Genomic DNA, 16,384 nt, shown 5'->3' with positions numbered 1-16,384 from the left:
TGCGACAGCAGTTTAATAACAATTAGCCAATTCCATTGTCCTTGTACGAGTTGTTCCCTTGTACTTTTCAAATGCCCAAATGATTTCACTGGCCAGGGTGATCCCCTCCATCAAGTCATTCTCCTAAGTCAGCACTGGTGAAAATTTTTCTGGCTGAAGACTATTTCAGTGTCTCTATTATTTTCTTGTAGATTTTGCTTGCAAACAGAATGGTTCCTTCTTTAGTTACTTTCTCTTGCAATACCTTATCATTTACAGCTAAGAATAACTTATTGGTACTTTCAACATTTCACCTGGAAATCTCCTTGGCCGCTTCCAACAAGTTCATTAGGTACTTTTTCTGTCTTTCAAGTACCAAAGGTGAATTTAATAAATTATTCCCCCACTACATAGCACAGTGACTCTCCAGCATCCAACAGGGATTTCCTCCCTGCTCATCCAACCTCTGCTGATAGTCTCCTTGCTGCCCTTTCAGCCTCTGTCTTGCTGCCTCATCCCAACGCCAATGCCACGTTTTAAGTTTTAATTATGGCAGTGACCCACTTCCATGTACCAATAATGATGTATTAATTTCTCACAATTCTGTGGATTACCTGGATGGCTGGTCTTCTGGTCTTGCCTGTTGTGTTGCACTTGATCTATGTTTGCCTGCAGGCTTTGATATTGGGTGGTTCTGTGTGGTGTCAAGGTCTCTTTCCCCATGTGGACTCACAGCTTCAAGAATACCAGCCTGGACTGTTACATGCAGCTGGATTTTAAGAGGGCCAGCAAGTGCCCTGGTTGGATAACTCGGTTGGTTAGAGCATCGTCCTGATATGCAGAGGTTGCCAGTTTGATCCCTGACCAGGATGACAGGGCACATACAGAAACAGAATGATGTTTCTCTCTCTCTCTCTCTCTCTCTCTCTCCTTTCCAGTCTCTCTAAAATCAATAAATAAATTTAAAAAGAGGGAACTGAAACACTTCTTAGAGCCTGAGATATTTATTGATCAAAGCTAGTCTCAAGGCAAATCCAGATTCAAATAGCAATCGGAGAAAAGGCAGTGCCTTTTAAGTGGGAGGAGCAGTAAAATCACATTGTGAGAGAGCAAGAAGGGAGGCGGATTCACTGAGGACCATTGTTTAAGGATCTACCACACTATGTTAACTTTGAGCTGCTCATTAAACACCCAAGTAGAGATGGCAAATAGCCACCTGGCTGCAGGAACCTTGATCCTAGAGTGCTCATCAACATATGGATGTGATGCTTATGTGACTCTTTCTGCCCTCCAGGTTTCTGGTTGCTGCATAAATCTGGACTGTGAACAATGCAGGGTACATGCAGAGTGCAGCCCTCTGTAGCCAGAGCTAGGTGGGGGCTGGGGGAAGAGGAACATTCTGTTCTTGCAGTGGCTCCAGGTCCACTTCTCCACTTGGGCATAGAGTATTCCACTAGCCCTCTCCCACCCCCTCCCATCTCCACAGAGCCATAAGCTTAGGGATGAGGTTAGGACAACTGACCTGCATGCCAAGAACCTAGGACAGAAATCATTCCACTGCCTTGTTTTTCCACCTAAAGAAAGAAACCCAGGAAAATGGGGACCGAAGCATATTGCCCTGTTCCATCTGTTGTTGTTTTGCATTTGCTACTGGGCAGGAAAACTTGGCAAAAGCAACTAGATTCCCATTGCTACCACTTCTGACCATTTTCTCCCATTCTTCATCTAGGAGACAATTATTTGTGCATCACCCCAAAGTGTCTGACAATATTTTGTTGCTGTAAGGCCAGTGGCCGTGGCTGTGCAGGTTCATGTTGGATTTGGGAAGATGGTAAAGGAACTGTGGAGCTGGAAAATGGTGGGCCATTCTGTATATTAGAGTCTCGCAATGGCAGACAAGTAAGCGGGCAGGGGAAACTGCTTCCCTCCCTCTCCAGACTCACAAACAAAACAGGCGTGGGTGGGGGGACCCCTTCTCAGGCAAACAATAGCAAACAATGGCACCTCCCAATGGTGGCAGGCAATCTACAATTACAATCGGCTGCCCTGAGGGCAAGCACCTGCAGCCCTACATGGATTATACACACGTGGTGCTGCCCCGTGCTCATGCACCAATCAGGCAAAGTACTAGTAAGCAAGCCTAACACACTTGTTTGCCCAACAGTTACCGAAACACGATCACCACTAGTTTACATTTTTCTGTTTCTTGGGAAAAAGAAGGGCCATTTGCTGTCATGGTTTTAATATCTAGAAGAAGGAAAAGCAAGAATGAAGTTGAGTCTAGTATTTCTGAAAGAAAGAGGTAAGTTCAGAACTATTCCAAACCAGCAGGAAAGAGGGGAGATAACCCCAACTTGTCAAAGAAAGAAGCAAAGAGGAGGAGGGATGCGGAGCTGGAGACTGATGCAGACCAAGAGCTCCAGCCTTTATGAAAATGAAAACCTCTTGTGTCACTTGCTTTTGTAGCTGCACCAACCATACCTTCTGGATAACTCAGGAAGAGTTGGGAATCTGTATTCCCCAATTGCCCCTCAACCTTAACACAGCTCTCCGTACTTGTTAATTTTCCAAAATCCTATTTTTAAACTGGTCCTGCTAATTTTTGCATTCTCCCCATGTCTGCTTCGCAGGAAGCCCAAGGTAGGGTTGGGGTGAGGCATGTATAAGAGTTTCTGGCTTCATTGCTCCTTTCCTAACTATGCTGGTTGGGCTAATTGACATCAAGGGTCTCAGCTGTGCTAAGTTGGGTGTTGTTAGATCTCGTTAGGCTTGTAATTAGTGCAGAGTCATAGGCAACTGGTTGGAGTGATAGTCTCAAGGGGCATGAAGACAGGCAGGGAATGGCAAACAGGTTCCCTATTTTGTGGAGGGGGTGATCCAGGGACAGGAGTGCTGGGGCTGGTGTCACGCGCTCAAATAGACACAGGGCCACGTGCAGAAAGGCACTCAAACTTGTGGTGCATGCCTATGTGCGCGTGCACGTGTGTGTGTACACTCATTCCCTCCCGTAAATACTTGGGTTTCTTTCCAATCTCTCCATATATGGTGTGGTTCTAGAGCAAGCTAGGGATTGGCTGCTGTTGTTGGGAGACTGGGAGGTAGGAAGAAAGCAGAGAAAGAAATGAACCAGGAAAGGGAGAGGGGTGAGAAGGAGGAGGAGGCTATAACCTAGACCCGATGGGGTTGGGTCTGCTTGCCTGCGAGGTTTAGAGAGAGGAAAGGGTCTTTGGGACTGGATTTTGAGGAGAATGTGGTAGAATTTACTGTTTGCAGACGGGTTAGGAGAGAGGACAAGACCTATTTCCCTGGGATTAGAGCTCTAGGTTTACTTAGCACAGCATGGTTTGTGACGGCTGGAGCAGGATTTAGAGAAACTTGTGGGTTCCCCCCTTTTCTTTTCACGCGAAATAACCTATTAGCTATGCTACGAAAATAGGGAAATAACAGGCAAATTAACTCGTCAGTTTTCCAAGTCAACACCTCAGTCTTCCTACTGGAGCAAGACCAGAATTGTTCCCCAAACCTGTATCTGTGCCCCAAACCCCTACTAACCATTTAATGAAGAAGCACAAAAAAAGTTGAGGGAACTGTCACTGGAATATGAAACAGTATTTAGTTCTTACCCGTCTTTACCCCTCACACCTTACAAACTCCATGTCCTGGATTTCCTCGTCTCCCCTTCCCAGTGCCTCCTAAAAGGGTTTCTCTTTTCCAGTTCATTTGTGCAAGAACAGAATATAGCAAAGTTGTTGGGAGAGGGGAGGGATAAAAGAATAAATATTCATCCTGAAAAATGTCTACTGGTGACTGTGTAGTAAGCAATTTGCTCCCCCACACCATTTACCCATTTACTCCAGAAGCCAGGGACTAGGAGGAGGTAGGAAAACTACTGCAGGTAAAGAAATTGATTGGACTGATGGAGTGAGGAGAGAGGTGCTGGGTGGGGGGCAGGGGAGCTAGAGTGACAGTGTTATTATCCTCCAGTCAGAATGCCCATGCTCACTGTTAGCGGAAATCTCCACAGCACCCCCCTCTAGGGTATGCTTTATGCTGTTTCTCTAGTGGGAAGTATGCTTTGTGCTAAGCTCTGAAATTCTTGAAGACTGGGCAATCGTGCTTTCCCCTTCTTTCTGTCTCTAGCCTTTAGCACAGTACTTGGGACTCTCTCCTTGAAGAAGAGGTTATGGGCACCCGTGGTCTAGTTCAGCTCACAGACTAGAACAAAGTGACAGTAATTAACCCCATGTCCTCAGCATCCTTCCAACGGTACTCCACCACCTGAGCTGGCTGTTCATAGCCCACTGAGTCAAGCTGCTAACAGCAGCTGAAGCAGCCGCAGATGTCCCTGACCGAGTACCAGCAGCCATCTCTCAACTGCCAGGCATTTTCATTGGTTGTCTTTACCCATCCAACAAGAACTCTCCATTTTGCAGACCAGAAAACTGACTCTCAGAAAACTTGTACCCTGCCCAGAGCCTTGAAACTAAAGTCAGAATTTGAACCCAGAGCAGTCTGAGTCCAAAACTGGGCTTTTTTGCCACTTGTGGCCTGGTTCTGATGCCTGAAGACCCTACAGGCTCAGTGCCTGGCTCTTAATAGCCCAGGGTCCCCAGTCTTTCTTTTCCGCTCTTCCTCACCTGTCATTCTGCCATCTTCTAGCTCCCTTGGATGCCACAGGTAATTGGCATGTTGGGATATACATGACATTCTTACTTGTCTTTTTCTTCATTATGTGGGAACGACAAGGGGGAAGAAAAGGGAAATTGCTAGTAAAATTCATGTAAGAATGGATGGAGACTTAAAGTGTCATTTTAACCTAGACTTTCAATATTTGTCACAATGGTCTGCTGACCAGGCTGAGTTTAGGAAAGTGACAGCTGCCCAGTGGACAGAAAGTCTGGAGATCTAGATTCCCTCCCCGGTCACCCCAGGAGACTCCAGGGAGGACTTGGAGGTAGCGCCCTGGAGCACTCCTCCCCACTCTGTAGGTATATGTGCCCCCAGGACGAGACTGGGTAACTACGGGCCAGATCTAGGGAAACCTTCATGACTGGTTGGTGTCGATCGACTAAGGCAGAATCTCTTTCCTAGAGGTGGTTTAACCGGGAGATTCCCCATCTTGCTCACATGGAATTTGGGAGTAATGTCAGAGCAGAACAGGAAAGGAAAGTTCTGTTTCATCCAGAGGATTTACCTTTTCTCCCTCCTACCTGGTCTTTCTAAATGTCACATTGGGGAAGCCTCATAACCAGGATCTACCAGAAGTTGTCTCCATTTTCTCCCCCTTCTTCCCTCTCATCCCAGTGAAGCTCTAGGTCAGGGGTTGGGAAGCTACGGCTTGTGAGCCAGATGTGGCTCTTTTGATGGCTGCATCTGGCTCGCAGATAAATCTTTAATAAAAAAAAAATGTTAAAAATATAAAACATTCTCATGTATTACAATCCATTCGCTTCCTACTGCTCATGTTCATGGTTGCAGGTGGCTGGAGCCAATCACAGCTGTCCTCTGGGACACCACCAAATTTTTATTGGATAATGCATAACACAGGTCGTATGGCTTTCACGGAATTACATTTTAAAATATGGCGTTCATGGCTCTCTCAGCCAAAAAGGTTCCCGACCCCTGCTCTAGGTGTTGACTCTTGGAAGTGACAGCTAAGGAAGCAGATCAAGAAGCCAGCAAGAGGCACCCTTCAAAGTGGTGTTTAACCCCTCATTTACTTGGTTCATGAGGCTGTCCCTCTCTTTCCAAAAATCATTCATGTCTTGTTTTCACAACTCTCCTGTTACTAAACCTGACCTTAGAAACTTCAGAGGAAAGCAGCAAACAAAATGAAATGAGTTGAAGATATACCTTGGGCAAGAATGCGAGGGAGCCTGGTCAGGAGGTGTGGGTGATGAGATGTATTTCTAAAGTCGGGGCTTGATTAGTGTTGGAGGAGAGGTTTAAGGAATGAAGGGGAGGCTACAGGAAACCTCACTGGACCAAAAGAGGAACCTGGTCACTTGTTCGGTTTCCCCTCCATCTGACCCAGCTTGCATCACAAATCAGTTTCATTCTTAGTTTGGTTCTTCGATTGGGGCCAGCTGTCCCTTATTCCTCTGTGCTGGGACCCCCCTCACCAAATGACCAGGCCAATCCCAATCCCCCCAGCATTGTTATCTCTGAATAGGTGTTGGGAAGGGTTATGGGAGTGAGAAGCCAGTGCCTGGCAGGGAAGAACTTAATTCCCCAAATCCTCTCAAGCCTGGGATAAATTTCACTTTTGTGTGCATGGACAGAGCTAGAGCTGTACAGCACCCCTGGAGCTAGAGCTGGGCAGCTAAAATTTCACCCTCAGATTGAAAACCTGGAACAGGACATAAGAGAACCCCTCCCCACAACCCCTCCTCCATGTCCTCGGAAGCAGCAGTCTATTCCCCATGACGTCTCAGGGGTGGCTTGTGTTGCCTTTTCTCTCTCTTAATGCAGTTTCTTAATCCTGCTGTAGGGGTTACCTCCTCCTCAACCTGCGTTAGGGATCACCCCGAGAGTGGGGATGGGGAAGAAAAGGAGGGTTGCAAGAGGGCTGGGCACCAGCAACAGCAATGCATTTGATTGTGTGGTTGTTGTTTTTCTTTTTCTGACTGAGGTAAATAAAAAAACTTTGTCCTGCAGCACTTAGAGATAAAAGTCTGCACGCCCTCCTGCCCAGGTTCTAGACCCTGTCCCCTTCCTTCACATGAGGCTCTTCCGGTACTGACTGTGCTGAGTGGTCTGCCTGAGGTGGGAGTCGGGGGTCTGCAGGTCCATCTGTCTGTACAGATCCCTCAGCTCCCTGACTTCCTGCAGCACCCTCTTTGCCTGGCTCCAATTCGACGATGCCTCTCCCAGCAGCCGCTCTGTCTCCAGCAGCAGCTGCTCTGACTCAGCATCAGGAGGAGATCGAGGGGGGTCCTTGGCCTTTCGCTTCCCATCTCCCAGTCCCTGAACCTCTGCCAGCAGCTCCTGAGTCTTCTCCAGTTTCCTTGCTACCAGGTCCTGGATCCGGGACAGATGCCCCGGGTGGGATGGGCTGAGGGTTGGGGGGTCCTCGGCCCGCAGCTGGAGGGTGCAGGCTGGGGCAGTGTCCCGTTGAGACAGGATCTCCTCCAAGGAGGCACAGCGACCTTTCTCTGTGGGTGTCAACTTCTTGGGTGCCTGCGGGGTGTAGGTGGCCCCCTTGTCTGGCTTTTCCCAAGGTCCGGGAAGGCCACTAGCCGGGTCTGAGGAGGGCTGGATGCAGTCTGAGTCTGCTCTCTGTCGGCTGCCCATGAGCTGGGCCACTGACTTGTCTAGGTCGACCCGAAAGCTCTCAGCACAAGAGGTTGGTTCCTCTGGGCAAGGGTCTTCCTCCTGGATCAGGTCCAAGGTCAGCATCCCATCTGAGGTAGAGGTCGAAGCCTGGAGAGGGAGCGGGCAGAAAGGGAGAGGTGAACAGTCATCAGTGGGCATTTCCTCGTCCAGAAGACAAGCACACTGTGCTGGTTTCCTCTTCACTACATCTCCCCAGAGGAGGGGCTCTCCCTCCCGACGCAGGCTTCAACTCTATTTGCCATTTCTTATGCCTTTAATAGTGATTTGAACTTATTTCTTTATTTTTCTATGATTTAATTTCTCCTGCTGTTCCTCACATTCTCCACTTTACTAAGAGCTTCCTGAAAAGTGTAATTTTTCTGCGGTGTGGACTTGAGTGTTGCACTGGGTTTGACCCTCACAGGATGCTCCATACAGCACCAGTGACTGTCCTTTCTGTCGGCATCCTCTGAACCACACACCTCAACCCCCTCTCCTGAACCCCTTGCCTTCTTTTTCTTTTTCCCCCCTTCTTTTCCAAGTGAGAGAAGGGGAGATAACAGAGACAGACTCCTGCATGTGCCCTGACCAGGATCCACCCGGCAACCCTCGTCTGGGGCCAATGATCTGCCCGTGTGGGGCCATGCTTGCAAACGAGCCATTTTCAGTGCCTGGGTAAGGCTCCATGGAGCCATCCTCAGCCCTTGGGGCCAATGCGCTTGAACCAGTTGAGCTATGGCTGAGGGAGAAGAGAGAGAAGGGGGGGGGGAAGGGTGGAGCATATGGTCGCATCTTGTGTGCCCTGATTGGGATTGAACCTGGGACATGTACATGCTGGGCCAATGCTCTACCACTGAGCCAACCAACCAGGCCCCCTTATCTTCTAATAAAACTTGTTCTATTTCCAGAATACTCTAATAAAAAAAAAGGGATAAAGGTATTCAGTCCCTCAGCTGTAAGGATCATATCTTGTTACAGTCATTGCTCACAGCAGCCCCTCATGGCGGACATGATTACTGCCCCTGTTTACAAGTGGGGACACGCAGCTTCTGGGAATCAGAGAGTGAACTGCAAAGCTAGGTTCCCAGCCAAGTCTGTCTGACTCCAGAGCCTATGTTCTTTCACTGGACTGCCTCTCTCCCTAGAGACAACTTAGTTAAGAAACCACCACTTTGCATATTATGGGCTTCACTGTGACCCCTCCTCCGACTGCCTGTGGAACATAATGCTGTTACCTGTCAGGACAGCTGGCCACTGATGGCAGCGTATACAGCCTTTGCCACTCTCCCTGTGGGTATATCTCATTTCCCCCCAAAGGATGTTGATTACTGAGGGCAAGGGCTTTTGAACTTATAGTAGGTGCTGAATAAATATTTTTGAATTGGGGGAATCAGATGGGGGTGTGGCAGTGGGGTAGAGGGACTACCTAGCCTTTGACCTTGGTAACACAAATGCTTCTGGTAGGTTCTTTGAGATATAGTCCTGTTTGAGATAGACTGACATGGTATTAGCCCTTTAGCAATTTTTACTTTCTTACATTCTTACATACCACGGCCATTAGGTGTCCCCGAGTTGGGGGGCGGCGGGAGTGCTGGATTTTTGCCCTGTCTCGAGTGGGGTGGGCGAGATAGCTGTCCTCTTCAACAGTGACCTGCAGAGAAACACTGTGAGTTCATGGCTGCTCTTTGGAGACTCTGTCCTAACCCAGCATCCCCTGAGGCCTAAATGTGCCTTGACTTCAAGGCAAACCTTGCCATGAATGGCTTCTGAGCAAATCCAAGGGCAAGCAGTTTATTGGACATGAAGGGGCTCCTCAAGCTAGCCCAAGGCTGTCCCAGGCCTCACAGAATGGAAAAGAAGAGTAAGTAGAGGGTAGAAAGAGAAGGTCCTCAGAAAGGAGCCGGAGAGGGAACAAGTCAACAGGGCCACACCACAACCTGCCTCCTTAGTGAGTCACAGCAGCCCTCTCTCCACAGACCCCCTGACCTCATCCAAGATGCGGTTCTTGGCCCGGGTGATAGCAGAGTTGAGGGCACTGATCCATGATTCCTTCTCTTCTGGACTCACTGCCAGGAAGACCAAGTTGGGTGCCTGTGAGGGGAAGATTCTTGTTTCAGCCGGGGTTTTTACAGCTGGCTTCTCACCTTGACAGTGAAGAAGTAAGAAGTTATAATCTCATTCGCTTAGACCCAGCTCCTGGAAGGAGAGAGATTCTGTGGCCAGAGTCATCCATAATTTAAGAAAACTAGCCTCTAGTCCTGCAAAATGCCACAGCTAGGAGGTTGTTTTAAAATGACCAAAGAAGAGCTAAGAATGGTAATGGCTGTTAATACGGCACTGGAAATAATTAGAGGAGTTTTGGTCAAGGACAGTACTAAAATAAAGATCTTTAGTTTGAAGAAATAGAATGTGACAGGAATGGCTTCCCTCAGCCAAGAGAAATTGGATTTAGAAATTCAACCAGCTATTAGGGTATGGGGACAAGTGATTTTTTCCTGAGATGTGCGTGTGTGTGCACACGTGTGTGTAACATGCACACGCAGAGAGGGAGAGAGAGGGGGAGGGAGGGAACAAGATGGGGGAGACGGAGAGAAAGAAAGAGAATGACCTTTGTTTGAAGGCTGGCTTGCCTGGAGGGAAGGAAATGGCCATAATCTTCTCAGGTTAAATTATAAAAGCTGGCAGGAGAGCAGTGATCCAGGGCCTCTGAGCTATGAGGGCTAGGGGTGAGAACCCGGAGGAAGGTGCTCTCCCCTGCCCCCTGCCAGCCTGCCTTGGTCAGTGTTCCGTGGCCAAGGTGGCAGGAGAAACATACCATGTTCCCGGGCTGTTTGCAGTGGGCAAGGGTAAACTTGCTATGATTTTTCTTACTCCGGCTCTTGGATTTCCGGAGCTCTTCACACTTCTCATAGTCACTCAGGTCAAACACCTCCTGAATATTTTTCTCATCTTTCACCTAGGGGAGAGTTGGAGGTGAGGTGATGAGGATAAAAATTACTTAGGCCCTTCCCCCAAATCGTTAAGTTTAGACCAGTCTTGGGAACCAGAGGAAGCCTGAGGAGAGGGAGGGATGACAGGAAAGCAAAGGGCTATATCCTACCCAAGGCCCACAAAGGCCCAACAGTGGGGACAGTGCTGGGGCAGCTCTAAGTCCTGACTTATCAGGTGGGTTTCTGTTCAAACTCCTCATTGCCATTGTCCTCAGTCAAGCTACTGCTTCCAGAGCCCAATATGTGGCTCTTTACCATGACTCCCACTTTGTCCTTCCTTCAAAGGAAGGCTGACCCTGCCAATAGGTAAACCCTATCATCCTGAAGTAAGCAAGACCCGGATGGTCCTGGATTATCCAGAGGGAGGAGATGAAGGCAGGGCCCATGTCAGGGATATCTGAAAGCCACAAAGGGCTGCTTCTGGCCTCCCCTGTCTTATGTTTATGTTGTTCCATTGTTGTTTTCTTATCTTATGTGGCTCTCTCCCCGAATATATACTGTTATAAAGAGAGTCATCTACCATCTTCATTTCAGTTGTTTTTCCATCATAAGACCAACAGCCCTGTGTTCAGGCTGTTCAGAGAAACTGAAAAATATACCTGTGGTTCCCACTCCTCCTCTCTCCCTCCGAGGTACCTGTGACAACCCAGACTAGCTCTTTCTGACTTGAAACGCCATTTCCACTAGCCACCTCTCTCTAGGAAAAGATGCACTTACATTCGCCCTGGAAGAATAGATTTCAGACTTGGAAAAAAGTATTCTGCCACCTCTTTTCATGATTATGGTTTGAGAGCCCAAGTCCCCTTACCGCCAGGAAGTTCTTCCTTGTGTCTAAACTTAGCTCTTTCTGCTGGCAGTATCTGTCTTGCATACTGGTTCTACCCTTAGTAGGTTTACCCAGCACTTGACTCTTAATTCTCTTGCTGAATGTTTGACCAGAGGCCACGATTTTATCTATACCCTCCAACTCCAACCAGCATCTTCTGAGTGCCAAAAAGCAAAGTCCATCAGCATTTCTTCCATGGTCCTTTTAATACCTCTCAGAGTTTTCTCTCTCCTGTCCCCTAAGGTGTTCCCCACAGCCCCGGAACTCAGACACTGTGGCTTATGGATTGTTTGGGCTTGCGAGAGGAGAGGAGACAGTCACTGGCCCAGAAGAAGCAGCCTGTGATTAGAAAACCCGTTTACCCTCTGCTGCTTCAGCTCAGGGTTGGAAGACCCTGGCATATAGCTGGTTCCATTTTTCTGGGAAGAGAGACCAGCACTTGTGTTGTTAAAACTAAACAGATAAAAGTAGCTGCATGTCTTCCTTGAAAGGCATCTACTGTTGCTAACTGGAATATATTACAAGGGTCTCCACTCGTCAAGCTCTGAAATAGGAACTATATGTGTGGAGGTGACTTAATCTATTCTCCTGGTTCTTAACAGCCTTGCAGTAGGGAACTACTTTTCTCTTCTATCTCCCAGCCCATTTCTGGTCTTGTTTCTGTCCATCCTTCTGACTTGCTGCTGGACCCAGGGGGCTGACAGAGATGATGAGAGCCAATTAAACTGACCCATTCAGGTGAGCGACTGCTCATATACCCGCTCTGCTTCTGCACAGCTTGGATCCTTCCGGGAGGCTCTCCCTTTTACAGGGCTCCTCAGCTTTGGGCTGGGAAGGGACCAGAGGCCTTGAAGGGTTATGGGTAGAAGAGGACAAGAAGCTGGCAGGGAGCATCCAAGAACAATTCCCAGAAACATGGGCAGGGATGCAGGATGATGCATCACTTCTCTTCTCCCCCTCCTTCTTCACACTTGAGACTATCAGCAGAGGCCAGAAATCTTGGAGAGGAAAGTGCTGGGTGTGGGTAGGTAGCCAAGGGACCGAGAGTTGTTTTGTTTCTCTTAGGAGAGGGAATGGGAAGGAAGTGAAGGGAAGGGAAGAGAGGAGGGAAGGGTAGGGAGGGGGTATTCTGGTTTGGACACAGCTGATAAGGAGCTCTGGGGGCAGGACACATGGATAGAGGTTAGCCCTTGGTCGGGCAGGGTAGGAGGTGTCTGAGGCAAGCAGGTATGTTCCAGTCCCTGGGCAGATGGACAGCTCCAAGACCCTTGTTCTCTACTGCGTTGTTTCTCCCACGTAATTCCCAGAGTCTCACTGATAATTACCCATCTTCCGAACTTGACCCTTCCTTCCCCGATTCTTTGTCCTCAGCCCAGAGAAAGGGATTTTTCTCATGCTTGCCAGGAAGGTTGCTCTGAACCCTACTTCCTCTGCCACGGGGCTTTCCTATGGTCTAGTTTCTGCTCTTATGCACCAAATTATAAGGTGCCTTTTTACTGAAAATTAGGAAAAAAATTATTAACAACAAATGTAGAATGATTTCTTTGATGGAGAAAGTTGCGGCAGACCCTACTTTAGGAGGGGAAGTAACAAAAAAGACTTGTAAATTCAGGGCAGGAGGGTAGGAATTTTCTTACATTAATATTTAAATTATAAACATCACACTTTGCATTTCTTTTTGAAAATCTTGAATCTACTGGCTTGGGAGCTTTTGGGAAGTGGATAGAATAAAGCCTGGAGTTCTCTGTCAGTTTCCCTTTAACTCAAGCATACTGTAGCATAGAATGGGCTCTGAATGAAAATGCTATCAATAGGCTTGTTCCTTCTTTTCCTATGGCCTTCTCAGCAGGGGGCAGCTGGCCCCATGACCAGTTAGTTGGATGCTCTTGACTCACAGGACACCACATATCCTAGGCTGAGGTCATTCCATCCTTTCTCCTATCTTAGTACCCCTTCCCCCTCAAACAAGGGTCAATCATACTCTTTTGCTCCCAGACTTTGTTCTTTGGACAAATACAAACATGACAAATGTCTTGTTTCTTCTACTCTTTCACTGTTCTCCAGTGTCCCTTATGACTTGTAGGAAGCTCTTCCTGACTTCTCACTAGTTTCCTGCCATTATGAAGTGCAGGGAGACAGGAGGTACACTTTGACACTCCTGGTTTTAGGATTGGGGCTGGGTGGAGGTGACCCTTAAAAATAAATCCTGTCAGTGTTCTCTCACCTCACTCTATCACCAGGTTCTCAGCTTATTGTAAACAGCGGGGTTTAGACTCCCTGAAGTGGGATCTGCTTGGCCCTGGCACTAAATTCTTCCTTAGCTGTCTCAGTAGATGTTCTGTTCAGATGAGTACTTTCTCTAGGACCATGGGTGGGTATGTTTCAATACCATAAAAGGATTTATTTACCTAAATTTAGTTGACTGCAGAAAGCAGAAGAGGTTAGAACTCAGGGAGGACTTCCCAGTTGGCCCCTGGTGAGGGAACACCGAATCAGGGGAGGAAGGGTCACCCTACCAGTGGAACTACAGGACAATGTCCCAGGCTATGCTGACACAGTCACAGAGGCAGGGACTGAAGTGACTTCTAATCAATGGAAGGGCAATTTTAGTCTCTCAATATTACTTCATGTTATTGATCTCAAGAATTAGAGATAAGAGGGAGAAAAGTCTGGATTTAATGGTCTCGGCTCAGGTTCTGACCCAGTGTGTACTGTGGTTTTCATTTTAACTGTAGTGCTGAAACCATAGACACATATAGGGGTTCATAACTCTGTTTTTCTCCCTTCTGATACAAATGGGGAGCAGGAAGGGGATGAAGAATATGCTCCTTGCTGCTGTTTCTTTTTTTTCCCCCGTACAATTGGGGTTGAAGAGGAAACAGGTATGGTTCATTGGCTTCAACAGAAATAACTGTCTGCCACTTAAATATACTCTGAGGTCATATAAGACTGACCCTGGGCTGTAATTGTATTTTGTGAATCCTGGCGCTGTGCTGCTCTGACCAGTGTATGTTCCTGCTAGAGACAGGAAGGGGGGGGGGGGCTGGCCTAGGGTGGGGGCACAGGAAAGGGTGGTGAATAAGCGGCTGTTCAGAATGTTTCAGCAGCAATAGCAAAGAAAAAAAAATTCCACTTCAGCTAGAGGCCAGGATAGGGTAGGGGCAGCAGGGTGCACTAAGAACTTTTGGGTCATCTTGGGATATCATTGTAGTCATAAAGATATTTATTTGCAAAAAAAAAAAAAAAAAATCATTAAATAAGATGCACACTCAACTTCTAATTCTAATTCAGGTCTTCTCAGTAAAGGGTGACCTTTTCCAGCACACATGATTGTGGTAGAGACCAATGGGACCGAGACCGGAGAACTTGCTTTTGGAACAAAATGGGAGGCGGGTGTGCGAGATAGGAGGGAGACTAGAGACAGATAAGCCCTCTGTGTTGGGACAAAGTAAGGAATATGAGAAAATGGGGAGAGTTGGAGGCCTAGAGCACCTACTTCCTTCTCAGAGATGTAGAGCTGGTCCCCTTTCAGCACCACATAGCGGTTTTTCCAGATCTCCCTGAAAATCCCTTTCCCGCAGAATTTCCGGACCCAGCCGACCTTCTCGGGCAGTGCAGACTGATGATTTCCATCCTGAGGCCCCTGCCCCGGCGCAAAAGAAGAACCGGCAGTTAGCTGATCACAGCTTTTCCCTTCTCACCACTCGGAGCCTCGCGACCCTCCTCCGTCGCCCTCCTCCCTTCTTTTCCGCCCTCCTCCCTTCTTTTCCGGGACTGCCCCGCCGAAGGCTGGAGTCCCGGAGCCCGACGCCCGCTCCCCACTTCCTAGGAGGTTCTCACTCGGAGGGACTCCCCCGCAACGCCCTCCAATGCTTCTCCCAAATAAACAACTGCAGCTGCGGGAGGAAGGGGCCTGAGCCACGATGGCCATCGGATTGCCACCGGCCCCGCCCCCTCCCCCAGCCTGTCCTCAAAGCGCCGGATTAACGGCGTTTTATTTTATTCCTCATTGTCTCCTCGCCACCGCAGAGCGCGCCGCACACTGCAGCCGGTCGCCAAGGGGACGGAAGACTGGGGATCCGGCGGAAACTACCCCGAGTGACTCCCCTAACCAAGTAAACAAACAAAAGCCCCCAGCCTCCCAGAGCCTCTGCGCGGGGCCGGGCGCACGGCGGCGGGGCACAGGGCCCGGGGACTGGGACGGAGACGGAGACGGGCGGGGACTCATGCTGAACGCGCTGTCGCTCGCAGCCCCGACGGGCCCGGGTCCCCGGAGCACAAAGTCGGCCGCGGGCTTGGGGCCGGCGGCCGCACTTACCCTCTTGGTGGAATTGTTTTTCTTCATCATCCCGGGGGGTGCAGGCGCGGGGGCCGCAGCTAAGGGCTCCTTCCCGGGGAGGGTGGCGGAGATGCCCCCGGCGCCGCTACCGCTCCGCCCTCCCTCCCCCTGGCGGACTCGCCTCCTTTGTAGCTCCGGTTACACTAAGGGCCGGCCTCCCGGGCGCTCGCACACACACGCGCACGCCCGCTCCCCGCCCCTCGGCGCCCTCCATCCCGGGGCCCGCTCGGCCCGCTGCTCCCCTGGCCCCGCGCGCTGTGGGCGGCCCGGTCTGCGCACCGCGGTTCCATCCAGCGGCCGCTGACGTTGCGAGTTCAGAATAAAGGGCGAATCGCGGAGCCCACTAGTGCGCTCCTCCGCCCTCCTTTGTTTCTGACTTACTGAGGGTGAGGAAGACAGACCCAAACCCAATCAGAGACCCAGACTCAGACTGCCTGCGGAGCGAGAGGTGGGGTCGGGGAAGACAGACCCACGGGACCTGGCGTGGGAGACGGCGGAGGTGGATGGAGTGGATGAGAGACCACGCTTAGGCTGGGAGGGCGCTCCGGGAATCCACACTTCCCAGGTGGTAGAGATAGTGACCTAGGCAGGTCAGATGATGGGGAAAAGTTTAATGTTTCGGCGGGTGTCCGTGTATAGGGGCACACGGTGGGAGAGAGTTAATAGTAGTACACACGTCTTCCAGTTTACAAAGCTTCAGGCCTTACTTGAGCCTGTTATTCGGGAGAATAACCCTAAGTAGGATGTCATCTCCACTGCACAGAGAGAAAAGTGAGATGGGATGGCGATTTGCAGACACATGCTTGGCAGGAATAGAATTCTGTCTCCAAAGCATGGTCCGTTATACCAGTGACTTTAACTATACCTGGGTCTGTCTCCCTGCTGCACCGATGTGGGAAAATCTTATCCAGTCCACTGCATCGAGTCCTTTGCAGG

At 49.4% G+C, this 16,384-nt stretch overlaps 1 protein-coding gene across 1 annotated transcript; it reads right to left on the bottom strand.

Annotated features, from left to right (window-relative positions):
* Positions 1-5,677: 5,677 nt before the first annotated feature.
* On the bottom strand, positions 5,678-15,697 carry PLEKHO1 (pleckstrin homology domain containing O1). The gene is made up of 6 exons (XM_066377341.1): positions 15,428-15,697; positions 14,606-14,752; positions 10,109-10,249; positions 9,280-9,384; positions 8,843-8,944; positions 5,678-7,401 (listed from the first exon to the last, which is right to left on the bottom strand). The coding sequence occupies exons 1-6, from the start codon at positions 15,455-15,457 to the stop codon at positions 6,697-6,699; spliced, it is 1,230 nt and encodes a 409-aa protein (XP_066233438.1). The 5' UTR covers positions 15,458-15,697; the 3' UTR covers positions 5,678-6,696.
* Between the last annotated feature and the right edge of the window lie 687 nt (positions 15,698-16,384).

This window comes from Saccopteryx leptura, chromosome 3 (assembly GCF_036850995.1).
Source record: "Saccopteryx leptura isolate mSacLep1 chromosome 3, mSacLep1_pri_phased_curated, whole genome shotgun sequence".
Lineage (NCBI taxonomy): Eukaryota > Metazoa > Chordata > Mammalia > Chiroptera > Emballonuridae > Saccopteryx > Saccopteryx leptura.
The sequence above is the reverse complement of the archived record's forward strand: the minus strand, read 5'-3'. Positions and strand labels throughout refer to the sequence as shown.

What these genes read in the sequence shown, in the direction of transcription:
- PLEKHO1 (XM_066377341.1), bottom strand. Translation starts at nt 15,457, where the DNA reads ATGATGAAGAAAAACAATTCCACCAAGAGG. An exon ending in AAAACAATTCCACCAAGAGG is followed by an intron (nt 14,753 to 15,427) that starts GTAAGTGCGGCC and finishes GCGCCGGGGCAG; the next exon opens with GGGCCTCAGGATGGAAATCA. An exon ending in AGAACCGCATCTTGGATGAG is followed by an intron (nt 8,945 to 9,279) that starts GTCAGGGGGTCT and finishes GTTTCTCTGCAG; the next exon opens with GTCACTGTTGAAGAGGACAG.